The sequence below is a fragment of the Folsomia candida genome, unplaced genomic scaffold (assembly GCF_002217175.1).
Source record: "Folsomia candida strain VU population unplaced genomic scaffold, ASM221717v1 Fcan01_Sc001, whole genome shotgun sequence".
NCBI lineage: Eukaryota > Metazoa > Arthropoda > Collembola > Entomobryomorpha > Isotomidae > Folsomia > Folsomia candida.
Window position 1 is genome coordinate 27,259,350 of NW_019091193.1, and position 23,516 is coordinate 27,282,865.

The window sequence follows — 23,516 nt, forward strand, 5'->3', positions numbered from 1 at the left end:
TTGCATTATTTTATTTATATTTGACGTCAATTAGTTCTGGTCACACCATCACAAAATTTGACTTTCACGTAGGATGGAAATGGATCTGTCATTAAACTTAAATATATTAAAACACAATTTTTTAAAAATGGAATACAAATATTACAGAAAATGATTTTAACCCGATAAAAACCTGCCCAGTGACACGAATCACTTCATTTTGATTTTAAACTACAATTTTGACCTGGTGGGTGTGGTCGGGCTAAAAGTCAACTCAGAATCTTTATTTGATGTCAAATTTACGTAGGTAGGCGTGTAAATTTTCTGGGATCAGTGAAGAACTGAAGTTTACAAACTTGTTTACAGCTTATAAAATCTGTAAATAAATTTGAATTTGAATATTTAAATGTTATCATGAAATATTTGAGACGCATGAAAATTTTGATTTCAAAAACATTTGATTTAACATTTTGAATTTTCATAAATTTAATTTAGACTATAAATTTACTCAAGTAAATGAATTGGTTGCAAATGAAAAGTTATTCGGATTATTTTCTTCCTGAAGTGAGTAGCAAACTGGCAAAAATCCAACGAGATAGAAATTTTATTACAAGGATTGTACGGCACACGTTTTGCTACAAAGATAATTTTGGAGTTGCACAATTTCAATTTTGACATTTGTTGGAAAAGATGTAAAACGACATTTTTTGTGCATAATTAAGTGCTAGAATTCGAGTAAAGTTAATTATCTTGCTAGTTCCACCCACTTTTAGACCACTCAACGTGAGCCCTTAATAAGTTTCATGCACGTGTAGTAAATACTCTAATTTATTAAAATCTCAAATTTCCCAAGGTTAAAATGTATAAAATTAAGAAAATTCTACTCAAATGCCACGTTAATTTTAAAACATTCGATATAAAGTTTAGCTGGAAATAAATGATTTACTCATTTCATGAAGCTCACCATGCATCTGTTGCTGCATGCAAATTAATGTAAATCTTTGGAAATAAAATATTGACACCGAGCCGTTGCAAGAGCAGCATTTGTTCCAAAAAGTGGTGTAAAACTGCATTATTTTTGAAGAGTGAAGCTTTAGACTTTATCGATGAATCACTTATCAACATATTTGTTTTCGGGAAGAAATAATCTCAAGCCCGTTTTCATAAGAATATACATGAAAGCTTTCTCTAATTTGACTTTGACCATTTCTAGCACCGTTCTACAGGGAAATTCAGATCCTGTCGTTCTTTTTGGATCAGAGGTTGGTGTGAAATTGTCGTCTATATTTGAATTTAGAGTATTGATTAATGACTAATATTTAAATGTTTCTATTTCCTCGAGAAATCTATCAAACTGAATGTGGACGACATGATTAAAGGTTTCGGGACAAATCAGTACATTTGCAACCTGGAATACGTGGGTGTTTTATTATTAATTTTCAAAAGGTATGTTCCGCACTGTTTCTGACCAAACTTTTGATGAAATAACAAACTTCAAATACTTTTAGGATGCTGTGATTTTTTTCAGTTCTGTAGGTTAACATTAACACTAGCAATAACTCATTAAAATTTACCTCGAAAATATGCCAAAATTTACGACTTGATTTCATTATCATCCGAAAACCGTTTTCCCCTGATGTTTTTCTTTAAGTTTCGAAACGAATAATAATCACTAAGGGACAAGTCTGGACTGCACGGGGCGTGGTTTGTGCAGGTAAAGCGATTTTCGTCTGCACTAACCCTCGCAAAAAGCCAGGTATGAGGTGGCGCGTTGTCGTCTAAAAAAAGGCCAACTCTTTATTTTGACCCCACGTTTCTTTTCAACCGGAGGACGCAGTTCCTTCGGGGTTCCTGCATACACGGCCCCATTTATTGCAGTATTACCAGCAATAAATTTTATAAGGAGGGGACCTTTGGTATCCTTGAAAATGGTCATCATCAATTTTTTTGTCAGATTTTTGCACTTTTCAATTCACGGGCGGTGGCAACCCCTCGTGCTTCCAATGAGGGAATTATTATTTGGTCACCGGGTCATAATAGTAAACCCAAGTACCATATGCAGCTAATAAAATATTGAGCAGGTTCCAGTTTTCATTTAATAGGTTAAAATTTGCATTGCAAAAGTCGCCTCGATCCTGTTTGTGAGATGCCGAAAGCAATTTTGGTACCCAACGGACGGAAACCATTTTCATACCTAAGTCTTCAGTTAACATGGAACAAATTGCTGGTTTTGGAACACCCATCTCATCTGCTATATAGGACAGTTTCAATCGCGGATCTCTCATTATTGGTTCCTCTAGTTTCCGGAGCCTTTCTGTGGAAGAAGCGGATTTTGAGCGTCCTTGCGACTTTTTGCCCGAGACCTCGTTTCGCCATCATTAAAAATTATTGACCCAATTTAATTTGTGTTTTGTGTTGGGCAGTTTTCATTGTACATTTTAAGCATTCAACCATAAATCTGCGACACGTATTGCCCATCCAGCATTAAAAATTAAATCACACTACTATATTTAATTTGCAAATCTAGCATTTTTTTCGTCGAGGTAAAGTTTGCCGATTTATTGCTAGTGTTTATGTTAACCCACAGAGTTGAAAAAAATCACAGCCTCCTAAATGTATTTGAAGTTTGTTATTTCATCACAATTTTGGTCAGAAACAGTGCGGAACATACCTTTTGAAAATTAATAATAAAACACCTACGTATATCCGGAAACACCGACCGAAAACGTTCAAACTTTTATCGACGCGGTCAGAAATTTAAAAATTGAATAATTACCAAATGTGTAATATCTAAAACGAATGGCAAATAAATATTTTTATGAAACACAACTTCCAAATTTTATTTATCGGTTAAAATTGATGCTTGCGAGATAATCGTTGCATGAAAATTCTGAGTTGCTTTTCTCAAGTGATGCTTTTTAACCACACATGCCTGGATCTACTTAAAACATAACACGAAGAATGTACATACACTGCTTACCAAAGTTTGGTAATCGATCATTAATCACAACTTACAAATTTTGATGGAGGCCAATTGCCTAATTTGAAGACTATTAGAAAATGTACAAAAGAAGAAAAATTAAGATTTTGCTGATAGAGTTATACTTCGACATTTTTTATGCAATTCAATTTAGCATGAAATTATATGTACACAAATAAAACATGGCATTTATAAATATATTTTAAAATGTTTCAAAAAGCAGTCGAAGATTACAAATTTAGTCAGATTCGTGTCATTTATTAAATGACAGATTAGATGTTCCAAAACTTTTTCTGTAAGGAAATTGTCTAATTAAAAATGATTTTCGCGAAAAAGTGAGATTTTGACCATTTGTCATTTTTTCGCAAATATCATCCTTATTTTTAATTAGACAATTCCTTTGAAAAAGTGATTAACTACGTCTAATCTTTATGCCTTTGAAAGAAGACTTGTGAAAAATTATGTATGTCATTTTCCTATCAATTGATGTTGTTTAATATTATTATCCTAGTGTCATCCTTGTTAAAGTTGCGTTGAAACGTTTAAAGTTTTATTGGCTCATTCGATAAGTACGTGCATAATAAAATATTACAATCTAACTGTTTGCTCCGCTTCGGTGGTAATAAAAATCATGTTAAATACTTTTGTGTGTGTACAATAAATAATTGCAATTCATATGCATAGAATAATAGGAATCCTATAATTGTATTCATACCACACAACTAGATTTCATAAGCTTATCGATGAATCACTTATCAGCATGTCGGTTTTCAGCAAAAAATAATCTCAAGTTTTCATAAGAAATATGCATGAAAACTTTCTCCAATTTGATTTTGCTCTAGTTCAACGTCGAAAAAGTCTCATCATGAGATTCTCATGCCAAAGCCAGGTTTGTTTAACAGGCGGCAGTTGAGCAGCAGTTTTGTGCCGGTGTGGATTTTAACAAAATTTTTGTTTAGTTTGCTAAATAAATATCGTTGAACTCGTTAATTTAGAATTATTTTCAAATTTCAAAGTTTATTGTGCATCAATCACATTGTGCAATAATGCCTCCCCACTCGCTGAACCTTGACATGAAGACGGTAAAAAAGCAGGTCGTTCGGAAGTACACAATTGCAGACTGCAATTTGCAGTCGACGAGGTTTAGCAAAAACTGTGAAATGGTAAGTAATAAAATAATTCAAGCTGGTGATTAATTACACACATTAAATTTATTGCTTATTTGACGAGTTAATTGTTTATGCAGGATGTCCGAGCTCAATTTTGCCTTAAACCATGTAAAAGTTGATATTCAGAACTTATCGGATTATTCTGCACTATCGTTTGAGTAAAGAGAATTATACGATACTTATCTCCTTTGCAAGACCTATTTCGATAATGGAGAATATTTGAGGTGAGCTGATTCTTAATTTTTTAAGTATTTTTTAAATTGTGCATTGTTTGGTGTGACTATAATTTAATTTAATTACCAGGTGTGCATTTGTCGCTGAACCATTTTCCAAGTTGTGTCCAATTCTGCGATTTTTGCGTTTTTATTCTCTGTTTTTGGATTGTGAAAAGAAACGGTTGGAAAGCATGAGTGAACTTACAGGTAGGAAAAGGAATTGCCTTGCTATGCAAAAAAGTATGTTATAATTTGATGTAATTAAGATATATGATTAAATTGATAGCTGTTCTGTCGGATCCAAAACAATGGGACAATCGAGAGAATTGACAAACAAAATACTAGCTTCGTATGATGAGAATATTGATCCACAAGATTACGACCCCTATGATTTATACCTCCTGGGAATGATTAACCGACGACTTGAAGACACTGATGTATCAACAGATTATCTGATGGCGTCTATATCTTCGAATAACTATATTTGGGGGCATGGGTGGAGTTGGCCTTTCTAATTATGGATAGGAAGCGGGTAATTAGTTTAATGCAATGTGTAATATCGATTTTATAATCATTCGTGTTATAATTTTGAATTATTTCAGTTAGGTTATTGGAGCAAACACTACCCAATTGTTGGATGAAGTACTTCTTTGTCGGCCACATCTCTTCAAAGCTTCACATGAACGAGAAAGCACTTCGGACTTATTTTGCACTTCAAAAGTCTGGGTTTCATAACAGCGTGTATATTAAAACATTGCTATTGCGTATCATAATGTACAACGTAAGGAAATAATTTAATATAAAATGCCAATTGCGATTTTGATTTTTAAACTTTTTTTAAAAAGGTGTTGATGAGAGGCGATTGATATTCGATTTAGAGGACAGATTGGATGAAATGGATCTTTATTCGAATATGCTGTATGTAAAACTAGAAAAATACTTCCTGCTAGTTTAGCAAACAAGTCTGTTGAAATCGATAAATATAGGGTGGAAACATGTTGCATCATAGGTAAGCTTTTTTACAGTTTAAACAGGATAATTCAAAGACAATTAAATAGTTCAACCATTTAAACAGGTAACTTGCACAGTCTAAAGAGAGAACATCCCAAAGCAATAGAGTATTTTGAAAGAGCTCTAATTCACCCCTACTACTTATCGGCTTGGACTCTTATGTGTCGTGAGTTTATGGAGTTAAAGAATTCCAATGCCGCGATCCAATGTTATAGAGAAGCTGGTGGTAATTCAAATTTTTCTAATGTTTTCGTTTTTGATGTTATCAGGGTTGGATGATGTCATTTAAGTGTTTGTTTTATATTTTTAGAAGTGAACAAGCACGATTATCGACCTTGGAATGGACTTGGACAGACCTACGACATATTAAACATGTCTGGTTACATAAGCAAGCGCATCGTATGCGACCGAATGATAGTAGATTACTAATTGCTCTTGGTGAAGCTTACGAGAAACTGGACAGGCCTCGATGTGCTGGTAAATGTTACGAGAGAGCAAGACAATTGGGTGATGATGAAGGATTGGCCATTCTAAATTTGGCAAAGTAATTATTTAAATTTATTTGTATACACTTTGTTAATTAATTAACATGACGGTATTATGTAACATTGGTATGTTTTTTCATAAAGAATGCTGAATGGCACTGATCCAGAGAAAGCATGCAGAGCATATTTGGAGTATTTAAATGAAAAGGATGCGCAGAATGTGGCAGATCGAGATGAACAAGGAAAACCCCACATTTTATTGTCCAATTACTACTTTACAAAGAAGGACTTCGAAAGTTCTCATAAGCATGCACTCAAATGCTTAGAATTCCCTGAGGTATTAAAACTATAAACTTATTTCCTATATTCATTTTCTTATTACAAAAAATTTGAATTGTCATTTGCTTTTAGGTGAAAGATGAAGCGGTCCATCACAAGCTGCTGACATCTTAAACTGAGAACATCTCTCCAAATTCAAATACAACCAACTCATCGTCATCATGTCTGGCCGTGGCAAGGGAGGAAAGGTGAAGGGAGAGGCAAAGTCCCGATCCAGCCGAGCAGGACTCCAGTTCCCAGTGGGTCGTATCCATCGTCTTCTGAGGAAGGGCAACTACGCCGAGCGAGTGGGTGCGGGTGCCCCCGTCTACTTGGCTGCCGTCATGGAGTACTTGGCCGCTGAAGTCCTCGAGTTGGCTGGAAACGCTGCCCGAGACAACAAAAAGACCAGGATCATCCCCCGTCACCTCCAACTCGCCATCCGAAACGACGAGGAGTTGAACAAGCTGCTCTCCGGGGTCACCATCGCTCAAGGAGGTGTCCTTCCCAACATCCAAGCCGTCCTTCTCCCCAAGAAGAAGGAAAAGAAGTCCGCCTAATCACAAATCTACACGCTCAAAACCCAACGGCCCTTTTAAGGGCCACCACATTATCCAAAGAGCTCAAAAAATGCATTATTATGACCATGCGCTTTCTTCGTTCATCATGCTCAACTTGGCTTCATCAAAGTTTCATTTTTTAGAAATTATTGGCAACAAAATAGCGCAATTAGTACTAATGATGTACAAAAAGATGAAAAGGTCATTATTTTTCCTTGTTCATTTCCAGAGCATTTACTGTTACAAATGAAATCAGTAATTTCATCCTCCTCCTTTATACGATAGTAAAATTTACTATCGTATAAGTTATTTTTTTATTTAAAAATAATAATACGTTCCTTCATAGTACTCGTTCATGTTTTATACAGGATTTTTAGCATTCTACCAATTCATTCAAATTCATGGGTGTCGTCTGTGCAGGCTCTCGTCAAAATTTCATATACATGTTTGTGTTCATTGGGTAGCAGACAAAAATTGATAAAATTATAATGTTAAATTGGTTAACGGAACGGATGAAGAATTATATATTTTCAGCTTATTTAGACAATAATCGAGTCAAAATGCAATCTCACTCTGCCTCAATTTTAGCAGTTGAATAATAAAGTGATTGCATAATCATAACAAGGTTATAACAAACCTTGACTTGTTTCATGGAAATATAATTAATGACAAGGCACGTGGGATTCGAGATATTTCTTAGAATTACAAACAAATGCAGTTCATACAAACTCTTTGTATGAACTTGAATTTAAATAAATTCAAATTTAAATATTATACAATGTTTGGGGGGTATTTAAGCGAATGATCCGTAGACCTATATGCCCATGCTACGCAAAATTGATTCATTACATACCCCTGAATTGTATCTATAAGTTTTTGTAAACGAAAAAAAAAATATCGAAAATGAAAGCAATTTTTTGGTTGACCATTTTGGTCCTGGTAATCCTTACAATTCTTGACGTTAATACGGTAAGTAAGACAGAAATCAACCATATATTTTGGAATTTGCCAATTTGTACATATGTACATAAAAATCAATTTGGAATGCTAAAGGTTGACGCAGCTTGTAACGGTCTTCGTCGGCTGAGCTGTCATGTCCAGTGCAACAGAACGACAAATTTGTCACCAGCAGCAAAAGCGACTCTCTGTACTTATTGTTTTTTTAGATTGTCGACACGTTATTGGTTAGTGTATTAGTTTAGTTATTATTGCAATATCGTCCAAAAATTGATTTGGACGATTAAAGGTGTGGTATCTTCCTAATTTTTTTTCAAACGAACGTTGACATCTTTCGTAAATTGTCAAATAAGGATAGATTCATTTCTTTACAATTTTGAGCATACAGGTATTTCTGAATTTATGACTTCAATTACATAAATCAGACTTATTCAAATCTCGCATGTCTCTCACTTTCTCCAAATCTAGTCACACAATCTTTCAAGATTTTAAAATTGAGACTTTTTAACAATCTAGATTCTACACCTATTACAATTCACTCGGTCCACACATTCTCAGCATGCCTCCTCCCAAGCATATTTCCGGTTTCAGTCTCGCTCACAGACTTTACGAACAGTACGAATCTGGCGAACATGTGGATGCTGCATTTTCAGTAGGTGACCGGAAGCTGTTCCTTCACAAATGCATGCTCTGTGCGGCCTCTGAAGAATTCAGAAACATATTTCGGCACCAAGAAAATCTCGGAAGTCTTGACCCCAATACGATCTCTCTTCCAGAGGAAACGTCTCTCGAAGCAGTGAAGGAATTTATCGTGGTACGAAGAGAACGGAAAATTATGCCGATTTTGCATGCCATATTTTTAAAATGAGACATTTATCTTGTTATGGGCATATTTAGGTCATTTACTTTTGTGAAATTGACACCACCCTCGAAATTAACCTGCTCTTGGAGGTGCTGTCGCTCTGTGACAAATTCTTACGGGACGAATTTTTGGACCAGTGTTTGATCCACGTGGTGGAAAATATTACGAAGGATAATTGTGCCGAAATTTGCGAGACGCATTTCGTAATGCCAAGATGTCAAGTACTATTTGATGTAGCGTGGGAATATTTAAAGTGGTAAGTTTCTGAGAAATTTAGGAGAGTAAATTACCTAATATGAAATTTGATATGTTCAGATTCCAGATTTTGTTTTACAGGAGTATTATTCGTGAGCAGATTGGTGGCACATGCGACTCTAAAGGAATATAGCTGAGCTCAGAGATTATGCTAACGCTACTTGGAATGCTTAAAATAGGTCTTTCATTTAATGTAATCACTTGTAATTTTAGCAGCCTGGTTAAAATATTGGCTATAAAAGTCTATTCACTTCATATTTGTAATGTAGTAATCAATTTATGAATTACATAAATGTATTAATTTTTACATAGTAGTAAAATATTATGATTGTAGCAAAGCAATATAAAAATCATGCTCTTCGTAATGCTAGATATGTATGTAACTTGCCTTAATTTAGCCCTCAGATTTTCATATTTCGAAGAAACAATAGGTTCAGTTAAGTTTATGAATAGCTAAATATAAGAGAAAGACGTACAACATTTACATAAATAAATACATTCGGCTGGCCTTGATATGTTCTTGAAATTGAATTCTATTCTGCAATGTCGCGGTCACGAAATACGGAAAATGCAATTATTTTGCAAACTTTAATACATAGGAAAATTGGGGTCCGAAATCGAGGCAGCGGCCAAATTCGAGTGTAAAATAATTTTTAAAATTATTTCCCGCGATATTTGAGAAAATTTGGACGAGTTTGAATGAAAGTCCAAACTTAGCAAAAAATTCGCACATTTTTGCGTAGATCTCAAAATCCACCAATGGGCCCCCCAATTTTATTACGGATTTTTGATCTACTCAATTTTACGCAACTTTTAAGGTATCTAACTTGAAAATCGTTAGAGCGCGAAAAAAACATTTCATTGTATATATCTATCTTAATAATCCAATTCGACTGCATTTTAGTGTTTAGCAGTGTTACAACATGATCTCAATTTTGTATGTGAATGACATCGACGTGAGTCAGTTCAACAATGAATAAATAAATCGACGAAAATGAAAATACATGCGATTATAGATGCGAGCATCATTTTTTAGCTCTTTGGAAAAAGTGGTGGCCCTTAAAAGGGCCGTTGGGTTTTTTTTGTGAAAGTTGTGGGTCAGTCAGGTCATAGTCTACTTGGAGGAGGTGTATTTGGTGACAGCCTTGGTGCCCTCAGAGACGGCGTGCTTGGCGAGTTCTCCTGGGAGGAGGAGTCGGACGGCCGTCTGGATTTCCCGAGAGGTGATGGTTGACCTCTTGTTGTAATGGGCCAGGCGGGAGGACTCGGAGGCGATCCGCTCGAAAATGTCGTTGACGAAAGAGTTCATGATGGACATGGCCTTGGAGGAGACGCCGGTGTCGGGGTGGACCTGCTTGAGGACCTTATAGATGTACACGGCGTAGGACTCCTTCCTCTTGCGGTGTCGCTTCTTCCCGTCCCCCTTTGGTAAGTTCTTGGACTTGGACACGGCCTTCTTTCCCGCAGCCTTTCCTCCGGTTTTGGGTGGCATCTTGAAAAGTTGTAGTTTGAGATCTGCTTGGACTGAATTCAGAAAGTAGAATGATGATGGGACCGAGGCACGACGAACCTTTTATATGCGGAGGCTGAGTTGTGAGCTGAGTTGTGGAGAACTCAACAGAGTTGTGGAGAAAATGGAGGGAAAATCTTGTGTTGAGTTGCTGAGAGACTTGTTGGGTTCTCACTTGCGACTTGCGAGGGAACTCGAGTGGAGAGAAGAGAGAGGAGGAAAAAGTCTACCCGGTTCATCAACGTCCGCACTCGCTCTCGAGGTGTGTATATAACCAATCTCATTTCGGTCAGTGTGCATCACTCGTCAACTCTACACTTTTTGGAATCCTACTTCTCATTCAAGTAATTCAAAATGACTGGTCGTGGCAAGGGAGGAAAGGGACTCGGCAAAGGAGGCGCCAAGAGACATCGTAAAGTCTTACGTGACAACATCCAAGGAATCACCAAGCCTGCCATCCGTCGTCTTGCTCGCCGTGGGGGTGTCAAGCGTATCTCTGGCCTTATTTACGAAGAGACCCGTGGAGTCCTCAAGGTCTTCCTTGAAAACGTCATCCGAGACGCCGTCACCTACACCGAGCACGCCAAGAGGAAGACGGTCACCGCCATGGACGTCGTCTATGCCCTCAAGCGACAAGGCCGCACCCTCTACGGATTCGGCGGTTAAACTGATCTCGTCCCTTCATCAAGCCCACCTTATCAACATCTTATAACCCAACGGCCCTTTTAAGGGCCACCACATTTTCCAAAGAGCTTAATCAATATATCTACGTTGTAATACATACATGATATGATGATGTGGAAAGAACGACATAAAATTAAAATTTGTATGAAAAATAAATACAAACTGAAATGGTTCTCAAAATTACTTTGCTGTGATGTAAATGATGAAAATCTAATAAATTTTGCATACATGACTAACGTTTGAGTCATTGATGATTATGCATTTAAATATTATGGCAATGGCGATTTTGTCATGCGAACGAAGGGGTTGGAGGGAAAGCATCACATTTGTCATGGAATAGCAATCCTTACAAGATCGCTCATATATGCATTTGTGGGTACAAGGATTTTTGCAAACGGGCGAATGGTTGAGGCTCGTCTACCATTTTGTTGGTGACCAATGACCATTGTCGCAATCACACAGCTCATTTGTCATCATTAATAATTGTCGAATGGTTTAACAAGCAATGTTTTGAATGAATAGCTTTCCGTTTTGCTACCAATTGAAAGTAAATTAAGTTTTCAGCAAAATATTTCCATTGTGCTCGATTCATCTCTAGTTATTAGCTGAAAATTATGAAAAACAGGACGATAATTAAACCATAGCTCTTTGGAAAAAGTGGTGGCCCTTAAAAGGGCCGTTGGGTTAAAGTTTGTTGTCAGAAGAGAGGATGATGTTTAAGCCTTTTTGGGGGCAGCTTTCTTGGCTGGCTTCGCCTTCTTGGGGGACTTTGCTTTCTTCGCCTTGGGAAGCTTGACCTTTGGTGCCTTGGCTTTTGGAGACTTCTTGGGCTTAGCAGCAGCAGGTTTGGGTGCGGCTGGAGAAGATGCTGCGGCCTTAGCCTTCTTTGGCTTGGCAGCTGCCTTCTTTTTTGGAGATGCAGCTTTCTTCGCCTTGGGGGCGGCCTTCTTCTTTGGGGAAGCAGCTTTCTTGGGTTTGGTGGTCTTCTTTTTTGGAGACTTGGCCTTCTTCTCCCCAGCAGCAGCCTTCGCAGCGACGGGAATTTTGAAGGATCCACTTGCCCCAGTTCCCTTGGTTTGGGTCAGTTTTCCCGTCTCAACCAATTTCGTAATGGCTTTGCGAATGAAGGTGGCTTGCTTGGTGGTGTCAACCTTGTAGGTGTCAGCGATGAACTTCTTGACTGCTTGTAGAGAAGAGCCATTCCTTTCCTTGAGGGACTTGACCGCGTTGATGACCATTTGCGTAGTTGGTGGATGAGACGCAGCTGCCTTCGCCCCCTTTGGCTTTGCAGCGCCAGCCTTCTTCGGACTCTTGGGAGCCTTGCCTTTCTTCGCAGGAGCGGGAGTGGCCGCTGGAGCGGCAGTCGCAGCTTCTTCGGACATGATGATCAGTTTGTTGTTTTTGATGATTTTTCTTTCAGTGAGAGAGACAGCAGTGGTTGACGCAGGATGAGGCAAGTTTGAGATTGAGACTGAGTTTATAAGGGGATGGAGATACGAGAGTGCCGACGTACTCGGGGCGGCTGCTTTCCCTCCTGAGTTGCCAGAGTGGCGGTTGAGTTGTGGGCAAGATTTCTTGCATGGAGGGAAAAAGTGAGAACTTTATGGATGGAGGGATTTTATCATGTAGCTTGCCTTGTGTGATATTTGCTTGTATGCGTATGAAGTATGCGTATGGTGTTATGAATTGGTAGTTGAAATCGTATCGGACTACTTTACTTTGCAGTTAATACAAATCTTCGAATGCATGTCATTAAGCAACCATCATGTAAATTATTTGTAATTTTGATAAGTCATCCATTGATCTGTCTCCACTTTTACCGTATAGTGAAATTTAATTATGTGAAATGTGAATGTGTCTCCCACATTAAACCAATATAATGAACCTGATGAAATTATGAGCTCTCTCAATAAACTCTCGCATCACAATTAATGTCAAAATTTGGAGGCACTTGCACAACGGTCTTCGAAGGTGTGGGAACATTAACATTTTAGAACAGAGAAGGGAGGGGTTTGTATAGCATGGGTCAACGATGCGGACATCAAATAACCGTGGGGACATTTTCTGTCCCCTCACACGGTAGTGCAAATAATAATTAACTGCATCATCATCAATGATATTCATGTATGCAAAATTTATTAGATTTTCACTCAAACACTGCAGTAATGCAATTTTGAGAACCATTTCAGTTTGTATTTATTTTTCATACAAATTTTAATTTTATGTCGTTCTTTCCTCCATAATTATCAACCGACAAAAAGCCAAGAATCGTAAATTAAATCAATCCGTGCAAACTTTAACAGCATACAGTGTGATCAGTGATCACTATGCTGAATTTACGAGTCTTTATCCGATAAATCGCATAATCTCTTATTATAAACTTGACCAGTGCAATAATAATTAAACACATCATCATATCATGTATGTATTACAACGTAGATATATTGATTAAGCTCTTTGGAAAATGTGGTGGCCCTTAAAAGGGCCGTTGGGTTATAAGATGTTGATAAGGTGGGCTTGATGAAGGGACGAGATCAGTTTAACCGCCGAATCCGTAGAGGGTGCGGCCTTGTCGCTTGAGGGCATAGACGACGTCCATGGCGGTGACCGTCTTCCTCTTGGCGTGCTCGGTGTAGGTGACGGCGTCTCGGATGACGTTTTCAAGGAAGACCTTGAGGACTCCACGGGTCTCTTCGTAAATAAGGCCAGAGATACGCTTGACACCCCCACGGCGAGCAAGACGACGGATGGCAGGCTTGGTGATTCCTTGGATGTTGTCACGTAAGACTTTACGATGTCTCTTGGCGCCTCCTTTGCCGAGTCCCTTTCCTCCCTTGCCACGACCAGTCATTTTGAATTACTTGAATGAGAAGTAGGATTCCAAAAAGTGTAGAGTTGACGAGTGATGCACACTGACCGAAATGAGATTGGTTATATACACACCTCGAGAGCGAGTGCGGACGTTGATGAACCGGGTAGACTTTTTCCTCCTCTCTCTTCTCTCCACTCGAGTTCCCTCGCAAGTCGCAAGTGAGAACCCAACAAGTCTCTCAGCAACTCAACACAAGATTTTCCCTCCATTTTCTCCACAACTCTGTTGAGTTCTCCACAACTCAGCTCACAACTCAGCCTCCGCATATAAAAGGTTCGTCGTGCCTCGGTCCCATCATCATTCTACTTTCTGAATTCAGTCCAAGCAGATCTCAAACTACAACTTTTCAAGATGCCACCCAAAACCGGAGGAAAGGCTGCGGGAAAGAAGGCCGTGTCCAAGTCCAAGAACTTACCAAAGGGGGACGGGAAGAAGCGACACCGCAAGAGGAAGGAGTCCTACGCCGTGTACATCTATAAGGTCCTCAAGCAGGTCCACCCCGACACCGGCGTCTCCTCCAAGGCCATGTCCATCATGAACTCTTTCGTCAACGACATTTTCGAGCGGATCGCCTCCGAGTCCTCCCGCCTGGCCCATTACAACAAGAGGTCAACCATCACCTCTCGGGAAATCCAGACGGCCGTCCGACTCCTCCTCCCAGGAGAACTCGCCAAGCACGCCGTCTCTGAGGGCACCAAGGCTGTCACCAAATACACCTCCTCCAAGTAGACTATGACCTGACTGACCCACAACTTTCACAAAAAAAACCCAACGGCCCTTTTAAGGGCCACCACTTTTTCCAAAGAGCTAAAAAAATTACCTGCATTTATTTATGATTGATGGTCATGTTGCACAATTTATTGACGCAAATTTGAGGTCATGTAATGTTGCTAAAAACAAGGACAAAATTCAGTCTAGTTTGATTATCATGATTATATAAGCAGTATTTTATTATTCGACTTGTTCATAACATTGAGGCAGAGTGAGATTGCATTTTGACCCGATTATTATCTAAAGAAGCTGAAAATAAGTTTGGTTTATTTCTTATAAAAATTTATTACATCACATTTATGTGCGTCAACATCCGTTCCGTTAATAAATTTTACAAGATAATTTCATAAACGTTGCAACTTTTTTGTGCTACTCACAATTTGGTCAGTGCATACAAATAAGTAATTATATGAAATTTTGATGAGCATGAGAGATACGTATTTGCAGCGATATATTTATAAAATCTGCATGGAAAATCCATATAAAGTGCTAAAAATCTTGCGTAAAACATAACGAGTATTATTCCGGTTAGAGGTTATCTTGTACAAGCCTGACTCGAAGTCAATCGTAACCAAACTATAAAGGAGCATTATTATTCATCGTATAAATTTGACGAGGATGAGATTCCTGATTCAATTGTAACAGTAAATGCTCTGAAAATGAAGGTAAAGACCCGTTTCATCTTATTTTACATCATTAACTAACTGCACTATTTATTTTGTTGAATAGTTTCTCATCAACTAATAAACGCATGAAAATAATTGATGAAGCAAAGTTGAGCATGAACGAATAAAGTGCAATTATGTTAGTACTGGATTATTTTTTGAGCTCTTTGGATAATGTGGTGGCCCTTAAAAGGGCCGTTGGGTTTTGAGCGTGTAGATTTGTGATTAGGCGGACTTCTTTTCCGACTTCTTGGGGAGAAGGACGGCTTGGATGTTGGGAAGGACACCTCCCTGGGCGATGGTGACCCCGGAGAGTAGCTTGTTCAACTCCTCGTCGTTTCGGATGGCGAGTTGGAGGTGACGGGGGATGATCCTGGTTTTTTTGTTGTCTCGGGCAGCGTTTCCAGCCAACTCGAGGACTTCAGCGGCCAAGTACTCCATAACCGCAGCCAAGTAGACGGGGGCACCCGCACCCACTCGCTCGGCGTAATTCCCCTTCCTCAAGAGACGATGGATACGACCCACTGGGAACTGGAGTCCTGCACGGCTGGATCGGGACTTTGCCTTTCCCTTCACCTTTCCTCCCTTGCCACGGCCAGACATGATGATGAGTTGCTTGTTGTTTTTGGAACTTGAGAGATGTTCTCAGAATGAGATGTGAGCAGCTTGGTATGGACTTTGTTGGAGTCGAGCTTGAATTTATACCAACGGGCTGAGTTGCTGAGCAGACCTCTTGAGTTCTGAGGAGCGAGCGGGCTTTCACTGCCGCTCACAAACCAATCCTCTTTCTCGCTCAGAACTCAGCCCTTCTCTATAAAACCAGCAGTCCAAACGGAAAACTTCATCACTCGCTGTCTCATCTTCCTCTTGAGAACAACTCAAATCTACAAACAAACAGGAATGGCTCGTACCAAGCAAACTGCTCGTAAATCCACTGGAGGGAAAGCCCCCCGCAAGCAGCTCGCCACCAAGGCTGCCAGGAAGAGTGCCCCTGCGACCGGAGGTGTCAAGAAACCTCATCGTTACAGGCCCGGAACCGTCGCCCTCCGAGAAATCCGTCGTTACCAAAAGAGCACTGAGCTTCTCATCCGCAAGCTCCCCTTCCAACGACTCGTGAGAGAAATCGCTCAGGATTTCAAGACGGATCTCCGATTCCAATCCTCTGCTGTCATGGCTTTGCAGGAGGCGTCCGAGGCCTACTTGGTTGGTCTCTTTGAGGACACCAACTTGTGCGCCATCCACGCCAAGCGGGTCACCATCATGCCCAAGGACATCCAACTTGCTCGTCGAATCCGTGGAGAACGTGCCTAAACTGTTGTTGTCATCCAACACGTCACAAAAAAAACCCAACGGCCCTTTTAAGGGCCACCACTTTTTCCAAACAGCAGTCAATGATGATGATAATAAATATGATGCATGCTTACTTTCTCTTACAGTATTTGATTTGTGGTTGTTGCTGTGAGAATTTGATCGAAATTCTGATGATTGGAACTTTTAAGTTGAGACAGTATTGTCTAACGATCGTGCCTAAATGCCCATTTTATACGAAAGGCAATGCATGTACAATATCGTCTTGCATCTTCTCAATATTCACACGCCGAACTCACCATTTCGAAATATAATATATGCGATAAATTTAGTTTTTTCATTGTTTTTTCACAAATCTCTAATTATTATTAACCACTGTAATAATACTAATTTACTTAAATGCTCGAAATGGTATATTTGCATGAATGGAGACAAAAATCATTTAAATGTTCTCATTTTGTCGACTTCGATGTTGAGAAGGGAATGCATAAAATAACTAATGATTCGTTTAATATTAATTCCAAAAATATGAAATTTGTAATAAAATATGCTCCAAAGTAAGATGATAGAAAACATCAAGATGAAGGCAATATTTCATATCTTGCAGTGAATTAAATCTTACAATTTCTTTAAGTTTATTTATCAGCGACGATACAAATCTAATCCATCATTTAATAATATAATATTTTACTTTATTCATGCATCGGCATGCAACTATACAAAAAATGGTTTTTGACAAAAGTTAGTCAACATTTTCATGCAACGATTTTCACACAAAACAGAAATTTTAACCGTGCAAATTTCGGTTAAAATCAATGTATGATTTATGATTTTGCAATCACTGTTTATTATTCAACTCATTAAAATTGAGGCAGAGTGAGATTAAATTTTGTAAGCTGAAAATAAATAATTCTTGATCCGTTCCGTTAACCAATTCGCATGATAATTTCATAGATGTTTCAAGTTTGTCTATTACTTAATGCATGCAAATAATTATGAAATTTTGACGAGACTGCAGCGATGACATCCAATTTGCATGTATTTATACAATGTTAAAAACTTATGTAAAACATGTTCGAGTCTTTTTTGGGCTACCTTAATATTATCCACAAGTCTGATTAGAAATCAATCATAACTAAACTACGGGGTATTAATCATTGCATACATAAATTGCAGGAGGGCGAAATTACTGATTTCAATTGTAAAAGTACATAAATAAATGCTTTGAAGGCACAAGGAAAAATAATTCCTCATCCATCCACCCGTTTCATTTTATTTTACATCATTAACTAACTGCACTACTTTGTTGAAATTTCTCGTCAACAAATAAACGCATGAAAATAATTGATGAAGCAAAGTTGAGCATGAACGAATAAAGTGCAATTATGTTAGTACTGGATTATTTTTTGAGCTCTTTGGATAATGTGGTGGCCCTTCAAAGGGCCGTTGGGTTTTGAGCGTGTAGATTTGTGAAAGCTGAGGAATTAGGCGGACTTCTTTTCCGACTTCTTGGGGAGAAGGACGGCTTGGATGTTGGGAAGGACACCTCCCTGGGCGATGGTGACCCCGGAGAGCAGCTTGTTCAACTCCTCGTCGTTTCGGATGGCGAGTTGGAGGTGACGGGGGATGATCCTGGTCTTTTTGTTGTCTCGAGCAGCGTTTCCAGCCAACTCGAGGACTTCGGCGGCCAAGTAGACGGGGGCACCCGCACCCACTCGCTCGGCGTAGTTGATGATGAGTTAGTTGTATTTGAATTTTGAGAGATGTTCTCAGTTTGAGATGTCAGCAGCTTGTGATGGACTTTGGTGGAGTCGAACTCCACACGATCTCCCCAATGGGCACGTTTCACATAGACATTCGACATTTATAATTCCACCCCCATCCAAATCCAATAATTTCTCGTGTTTCATGGCCCGGTAGTTTCAAGGCTAATTGGACCAGGAGTACTACGGCTTCATCTTTTACCTAAACGAAAATGACAACTCAAATTTTCTGTAATAAGAAAATATATGTAGGAAATAAGTTTATAGTTTTAATACCTCAGGGAATTCTCTGGATCAGTGCCCTTCAGCATTCTTCTTGAAAAAACATACCAATGTTACATAATACCGTCATGTTAATTAATTAACAAAGTGTATACAAATAAATTTAAATAATTACTTTGCCAAATTTAGAATGGCCAATCCTTCATCATCACCCAATTGTCTTGCTCTCTCGTAACATTTACCAGCACATCGAGGCCTGTCCAGTTTCTCGTAAGCTTCACCAAGAGCAATTAGTAATCTACTATCATTCGGTCGCATACGATGCGCTTGCTTATGTAACCAGACATGTTTAATATGTCGTAGGTCTGTCCAAGTCCATTCCAAGGTCGATAATCGTGCTTGTTCACTTCTAAAAATATAAAACAAACACTTAAATGACATCATCCAACCCTGATAACATCAAAAACGAAAACATTAGAAAAATTTGAATTACCACCAGCTTCTCTATAACATTGGATCGCGGCATTGGAATTCTTTAACTCCATAAACTCACGACACATAAGAGTCCAAGCCGATAAGTAGTAGGGGTGAATTAGAGCTCTTTCAAAATACTCTATTGCTTTGGGATGTTCTCTCTTTAGACTGTGCAAGTTACCTGTTTAAATGGTTGAACTATTTAATTGTCTTTGAATTATCCTGTTTAAACTGTAAAAAAGCTTACCTATGATGCAACATGTTTCCACCCTATATTTATCGATTTCAACAGACTTGTTTGCTAAACTAGCAGGAAGTATTTTTCTAGTTTTACATACAGCATATTCGAATAAAGATCCATTTCATCCAATCTGTCCTCTAAATCGAATATCAATCGCCTCTCATCAACACCTTTTTAAAAAAAGTTTAAAAATCAAAATCGCAATTGGCATTTTATATTAAATTATTTCCTTACGTTGTACATTATGATACGCAATAGCAATGTTTTAATATACACGCTGTTATGAAACCCAGACTTTTGAAGTGCAAAATAAGTCCGAAGTGCTTTCTCGTTCATGTGAAGCTTTGAAGAGATGTGGCCGACAAAGAAGTACTTCATCCAACAATTGGGTAGTGTTTGCTCCAATAACCTAACTGAAATAATTCAAAATTATAACACGAATGATTATAAAATCGATATTACACATTGCATTAAACTAATTACCCGCTTCCTATCCATAATTAGAAAGGCCAACTCCACCCATGCCCCCAAATATAGTTATTCGAAGATATAGACGCCATCAGATAATCTGTTGATACATCAGTGTCTTCAAGTCGTCGGTTAATCATTCCCAGGAGGTATAAATCATAGGGGTCGTAATCTTGTGGATCAATATTCTCATCATACGAAGCTAGTATTTTGTTTGTCAATTCTCTCGATTGTCCCATTGTTTTGGATCCGACAGAACAGCTATCAATTTAATCATATATCTTAATTACATCAAATTATAACATACTTTTTTGCATAGCAAGGCAATTCCTTTTCCTACCTGTAAGTTCACTCATGCTTTCCAACCGTTTCTTTTCACAATCCAAAAACAGAGAATAAAAACGCAAAAATCGCAGAATTGGACACAACTTGGAAAATGGTTCAGCGACAAATGCACACCTGGTAATTAAATTAAATTATAGTCACACCAAACAATGCACAATTTAAAAAATACTTAAAAAATTAAGAATCAGCTCACCTCAAATATTCTCCATTATCGAAATAGGTCTTGCAAAGGAGATAAGTATCGTATAATTCTCTTTACTCAAACGATAGTGCAGAATAATCCGATAAGTTCTGAATATCAACTTTTACATGGTTTAAGGCAAAATTGAGCTCGGACATCCTGCATAAACAATTAACTCGTCAAATAAGCAATAAATTTAATGTGTGTAATTAATCACCAGCTTGAATTATTTTATTACTTACCATTTCACAGTTTTTGCTAAACCTCGTCGACTGCAAATTGCAGTCTGCAATTGTGTACTTCCGAACGACCTGCTTTTTTACCGTCTTCATGTCAAGGTTCAGCGAGTGGGGAGGCATTATTGCACAATGTGATTGATGCACAATAAACTTTGAAATTTGAAAATAATTCTAAATTAACGAGTTCAACGATATTTATTTAGCAAACTAAACAAAAATTTTGTTAAAATCCACACCGGCACAAAACTGCTGCTCAACTGCCGCCTGTTAAACAAACCTGGCTTTGGCATGAGAATCTCATGATGAGACTTTTTCGACGTTGAACTAGAGCAAAATCAAATTGGAGAAAGTTTTCATGCATATTTCTTATGAAAACTTGAGATTATTTTTTGCTGAAAACCGACATGCTGATAAGTGATTCATCGATAAGCTTATGAAATCTAGTTGTGTGGTATGAATACAATTATAGGATTCCTATTATTCTATGCATATGAATTGCAATTATTTATTGTACACACACAAAAGTATTTAACATGATTTTTATTACCACCGAAGCGGAGCAAACAGTTAGATTGTAATATTTTATTATGCACGTACTTATCGAATGAGCCAATAAAACTTTAAACGTTTCAACGCAACTTTAACAAGGATGACACTAGGATAATAATATTAAACAACATCAATTGATAGGAAAATGACATACATAATTTTTCACAAGTCTTCTTTCAAAGGCATAAAGATTAGACGTAGTTAATCACTTTTTCAAAGGAATTGTCTAATTAAAAATAAGGATGATATTTGCGAAAAAATGACAAATGGTCAAAATCTCACTTTTTCGCGAAAATCATTTTTAATTAGACAATTTCCTTACAGAAAAAGTTTTGGAACATCTAATCTGTCATTTAATAAATGACACGAATCTGACTAAATTTGTAATCTTCGACTGCTTTTTGAAACATTTTAAAATATATTTATAAATGCCATGTTTTATTTGTGTACATATAATTTCATGCTAAATTGAATTGCATAAAAAATGTCGAAGTATAACTCTATCAGCAAAATCTTAATTTTTCTTCTTTTGTACATTTTCTAATAGTCTTCAAATTAGGCAATTGGCCTCCATCAAAATTTGTAAGTTGTGATTAATGATCGATTACCAAACTTTGGTAAGCAGTGTATGTACATTCTTCGTGTTATGTTTTAAGTAGATCCAGGCATGTGTGGTTAAAAAGCATCACTTGAGAAAAGCAACTCAGAATTTTCATGCAACGATTATCTCGCAAGCATCAATTTTAACCGATAAATAAAATTTGGAAGTTGTGTTTCATAAAAATATTTATTTGCCATTCGTTTTAGATATTACACATTTGGTAATTATTCAATTTTTAAATTTCTGACCGCGTCGATAAAAGTTTGAACGTTTTCGGTCGGTGTTTCCGGATATACGTAGGTGTTTTATTATTAATTTTCAAAAGGTATGTTCCGCACTGTTTCTGACCAAAATTGTGATGAAATAACAAACTTCAAATACATTTAGGAGGCTGTGATTTTTTTCAACTCTGTGGGTTAACATAAACACTAGCAATAAATCGGCAAACTTTACCTCGACGAAAAAAATGCTAGATTTGCAAATTAAATATAGTAGTGTGATTTAATTTTTAATGCTGGATGGGCAATACGTGTCGCAGATTTATGGTTGAATGCTTAAAATGTACAATGAAAACTGCCCAACACAAAACACAAATTAAATTGGGTCAATAATTTTTAATGATGGCGAAACGAGGTCTCGGGCAAAAAGTCGCAAGGACGCTCAAAATCCGCTTCTTCCACAGAAAGGCTCCGGAAACTAGAGGAACCAATAATGAGAGATCCGCGATTGAAACTGTCCTATATAGCAGATGAGATGGGTGTTCCAAAACCAGCAATTTGTTCCATGTTAACTGAAGACTTAGGTATGAAAATGGTTTCCGTCCGTTGGGTACCAAAATTGCTTTCGGCATCTCACAAACAGGATCGAGGCGACTTTTGCAATGCAAATTTTAACCTATTAAATGAAAACTGGAACCTGCTCAATATTTTATTAGCTGCATATGGTACTTGGGTTTACTATTATGACCCGGTGACCAAATAATAATTCCCTCATTGGAAGCACGAGGGGTTGCCACCGCCCGTGAATTGAAAAGTGCAAAAATCTGACAAAAAAATTGATGATGACCATTTTCAAGGATACCAAAGGTCCCCTCCTTATAAAATTTATTGCTGGTAATACTGCAATAAATGGGGCCGTGTATGCAGGAACCCCGAAGGAACTGCGTCCTCCGGTTGAAAAGAAACGTGGGGTCAAAATAAAGAGTTGGCCTTTTTTTAGACGACAACGCGCCACCTCATACCTGGCTTTTTGCGAGGGTTAGTGCAGACGAAAATCGCTTTACCTGCACAAACCACGCCCCGTGCAGTCCAGACTTGTCCCTTAGTGATTATTATTCGTTTCGAAACTTAAAGAAAAACATCAGGGGAAAACGGTTTTCGGATGATAATGAAATCAAGTCGTAAATTTTGGCATATTTTCGAGGTAAATTTTAATGAGTTATTGCTAGTGTTAATGTTAACCTACAGAACTGAAAAAAATCACAGCATCCTAAAAGTATTTGAAGTTTGTTATTTCATCAAAAGTTTGGTCAGAAACAGTGCGGAACATACCTTTTGAAAATTAATAATAAAACACCCACGTATTCCAGGTTGCAAATGTACTGATTTGTCCCGAAACCTTTAATCATGTCGTCCACATTCAGTTTGATAGATTTCTCGAGGAAATAGAAACATTTAAATATTAGTCATTAATCAATACTCTAAATTCAAATATAGACGACAATTTCACACCAACCTCTGATCCAAAAAGAACGACAGGATCTGAATTTCCCTGTAGAACGGTGCTAGAAATGGTCAAAGTCAAATTAGAGAAAGCTTTCATGTATATTCTTA

The 23,516-nt window shown here is 37.8% G+C and overlaps 8 protein-coding genes and 2 long non-coding RNA genes across 21 annotated transcripts; 5 read left to right on the forward strand and 5 right to left on the reverse strand.

The window, feature by feature from the left end:
• The first annotated feature begins 3,860 nt into the window (after positions 1–3,860).
• On the forward strand, positions 3,861–6,172 carry LOC110863135. 3 transcript variants are annotated; one of them, XR_004833856.1, is made up of 9 exons: positions 3,861–4,122; positions 4,206–4,352; positions 4,432–4,550; positions 4,630–4,875; positions 4,946–5,124; positions 5,189–5,352; positions 5,402–5,580; positions 5,665–5,898; positions 5,984–6,172. It is a non-coding gene; the product is annotated as an uncharacterized LOC110863135 (long non-coding RNA). The 3 variants fall into 3 exon arrangements; XR_002549246.2 differs by having other exon boundaries at positions 5,419–5,580; XR_004833857.1 differs by having other exon boundaries at positions 4,950–5,124; positions 5,419–5,580.
• A 152-nt stretch (positions 6,173–6,324) lies between these two features.
• Positions 6,325–9,304, forward strand: LOC110845767 (histone H2A). Of its 6 annotated transcripts, none has more exons than XM_035847142.1 (4): positions 6,722–8,062; positions 8,191–8,488; positions 8,572–8,792; positions 8,873–9,304. In XM_035847142.1, the coding sequence occupies exons 2-4, from the start codon at positions 8,234–8,236 to the stop codon at positions 8,922–8,924; spliced, it is 528 nt and encodes a 175-aa protein (XP_035703035.1). In that variant the 5' UTR covers positions 6,722–8,062; positions 8,191–8,233; the 3' UTR covers positions 8,925–9,304. The 6 variants fall into 6 exon arrangements, with proteins under 6 accessions (XP_035703043.1, XP_035703035.1, XP_035703029.1 ...); XM_035847136.1 differs by having other exon boundaries at positions 6,722–7,901; XM_035847138.1 differs by having other exon boundaries at positions 6,722–7,686; positions 7,771–8,488.
• Positions 9,305–9,841: 537 nt separating this feature from the next.
• On the reverse strand, positions 9,842–10,343 carry LOC110863129 (histone H2B.3-like). Its single transcript, XM_022112378.2, has one exon. It carries the CDS (start codon positions 10,281–10,283, stop codon positions 9,906–9,908), a length of 378 nt encoding a protein of 125 aa, XP_021968070.1. The 5' UTR covers positions 10,284–10,343; the 3' UTR covers positions 9,842–9,905.
• A 246-nt stretch (positions 10,344–10,589) lies between these two features.
• LOC110863133 (histone H4) lies at positions 10,590–11,039 on the forward strand. The gene has a single exon (XM_022112381.2). It carries the CDS (start codon positions 10,656–10,658, stop codon positions 10,965–10,967), a length of 312 nt encoding a protein of 103 aa, XP_021968073.1. The 5' UTR covers positions 10,590–10,655; the 3' UTR covers positions 10,968–11,039.
• Positions 11,040–11,643: 604 nt separating this feature from the next.
• On the reverse strand, positions 11,644–12,448 carry LOC110863126 (histone H1). Its single transcript, XM_022112375.2, has one exon. It carries the CDS (start codon positions 12,365–12,367, stop codon positions 11,702–11,704), a length of 666 nt encoding a protein of 221 aa, XP_021968067.1. The 5' UTR covers positions 12,368–12,448; the 3' UTR covers positions 11,644–11,701.
• A 1,004-nt stretch (positions 12,449–13,452) lies between these two features.
• LOC110863134 (histone H4) lies at positions 13,453–13,904 on the reverse strand. Its single transcript, XM_022112382.2, has one exon. The coding sequence runs from the start codon at positions 13,834–13,836 to the stop codon at positions 13,525–13,527; it is 312 nt and encodes a 103-aa protein (XP_021968074.1). The 5' UTR covers positions 13,837–13,904; the 3' UTR covers positions 13,453–13,524.
• Positions 13,905–14,146: 242 nt separating this feature from the next.
• Positions 14,147–14,650, forward strand: LOC110863130 (histone H2B.3-like). The gene has a single exon (XM_022112379.2). It carries the CDS (start codon positions 14,209–14,211, stop codon positions 14,584–14,586), a length of 378 nt encoding a protein of 125 aa, XP_021968071.1. The 5' UTR covers positions 14,147–14,208; the 3' UTR covers positions 14,587–14,650.
• Positions 14,651–15,469: 819 nt separating this feature from the next.
• LOC110863132 (histone H2A) lies at positions 15,470–15,971 on the reverse strand. The gene has a single exon (XM_022112380.2). The coding sequence runs from the start codon at positions 15,894–15,896 to the stop codon at positions 15,519–15,521; it is 378 nt and encodes a 125-aa protein (XP_021968072.1). The 5' UTR covers positions 15,897–15,971; the 3' UTR covers positions 15,470–15,518.
• Positions 15,972–16,134: 163 nt separating this feature from the next.
• On the forward strand, positions 16,135–16,731 carry LOC110863127 (histone H3). The gene has a single exon (XM_022112376.2). It carries the CDS (start codon positions 16,194–16,196, stop codon positions 16,602–16,604), a length of 411 nt encoding a protein of 136 aa, XP_021968068.1. The 5' UTR covers positions 16,135–16,193; the 3' UTR covers positions 16,605–16,731.
• Positions 16,732–17,622: 891 nt separating this feature from the next.
• LOC110842158 lies at positions 17,623–20,799 on the reverse strand. 5 transcript variants are annotated; one of them, XR_004833852.1, is made up of 11 exons: positions 20,538–20,799; positions 20,308–20,454; positions 20,110–20,228; positions 19,785–20,030; positions 19,536–19,714; positions 19,399–19,471; positions 19,308–19,330; positions 19,080–19,241; positions 18,762–18,995; positions 18,641–18,679; positions 17,623–18,566 (listed from the first exon to the last, which is right to left on the reverse strand). It is a non-coding gene; the product is annotated as an uncharacterized LOC110842158 (long non-coding RNA). The 5 variants fall into 5 exon arrangements; XR_004833853.1 differs by having other exon boundaries at positions 19,308–19,471; positions 19,536–19,710; XR_004833850.1 differs by having other exon boundaries at positions 18,641–18,676; positions 19,308–19,471.
• Between the last annotated feature and the right edge of the window lie 2,717 nt (positions 20,800–23,516).